Genomic DNA, 726 nt, shown 5'->3' on the forward strand with positions numbered 1-726 from the left:
CACTAGCACTAGCACTCACTAGCACCTCACTAGCACTCACTAGCACTCACTAGCACTCACTAGCACACTCACTAGCACACTCACTAGCACTCACTAGCACACTCACTAGCACACTCACTAGCACACTCACTAGCACTCACTAGCACTCACTAGCACACTCACTAGCACTCACTAGCACTCACTAGCACTCACTAGCACTCACTAGCACTCACTAGCACTCACTAGCACACTCACTAGCACACTCACTAGCACTCACTAGCACTCACTAGCACACTCACTAGCACACGCACTAGCACTCACCTAGCACTCACTAACACACTCGCTAGCACACCACTCGCTAGCACTCACTAGCACTCACTAGCACTCACTAGCACTCACTAGCACACTCAGCTAGCACTCACTAGCACTCACTAACACACTCACTAGCACCACCTCACTAGCACTCACTAGCACACTCACTAGCACTCACTAGCACTCACTAGCACTCACTAGCACTCACTAGCACTCTAGCACTCACTAGCACTCACTAACACACTCGCTAGCACACTCACTAGCACTCACTAACACACTCACTAGCACTCACTAGCACTCACTAGCACACTCGCTAGCACTCACTAGCACACTCACTAGCACTCACTAGCACACTCACTAGCACTCACTAGCACTCACTAGCACACACACACCAACACACACCAACACACACACCAACACACACACACCATCACA

The 726-nt window shown here is 50.6% G+C and overlaps 1 protein-coding gene across 1 annotated transcript in view; it reads right to left on the minus strand.

Annotated features, from left to right (window-relative positions):
- Positions 1-310: 310 nt before the first annotated feature.
- The window catches only part of LOC144952179 (ubiquitin-like-conjugating enzyme ATG3), a 23101-nt gene continuing 22685 nt past the window's right edge, over positions 311-726 (minus strand). Inside the window, exon 9 of the mRNA XM_078882581.1 lies at positions 311-322. Coding sequence (XP_078738707.1) covers positions 311-322 — 12 coding nt within the window. The remainder of the gene's footprint in view (positions 323-726) is intronic.

This window comes from Lampetra fluviatilis, chromosome 66 (assembly GCF_964198595.1).
Source record: "Lampetra fluviatilis chromosome 66, kcLamFluv1.1, whole genome shotgun sequence".
In the NCBI taxonomy this organism is placed as follows: domain Eukaryota; kingdom Metazoa; phylum Chordata; class Hyperoartia; order Petromyzontiformes; family Petromyzontidae; genus Lampetra; species Lampetra fluviatilis.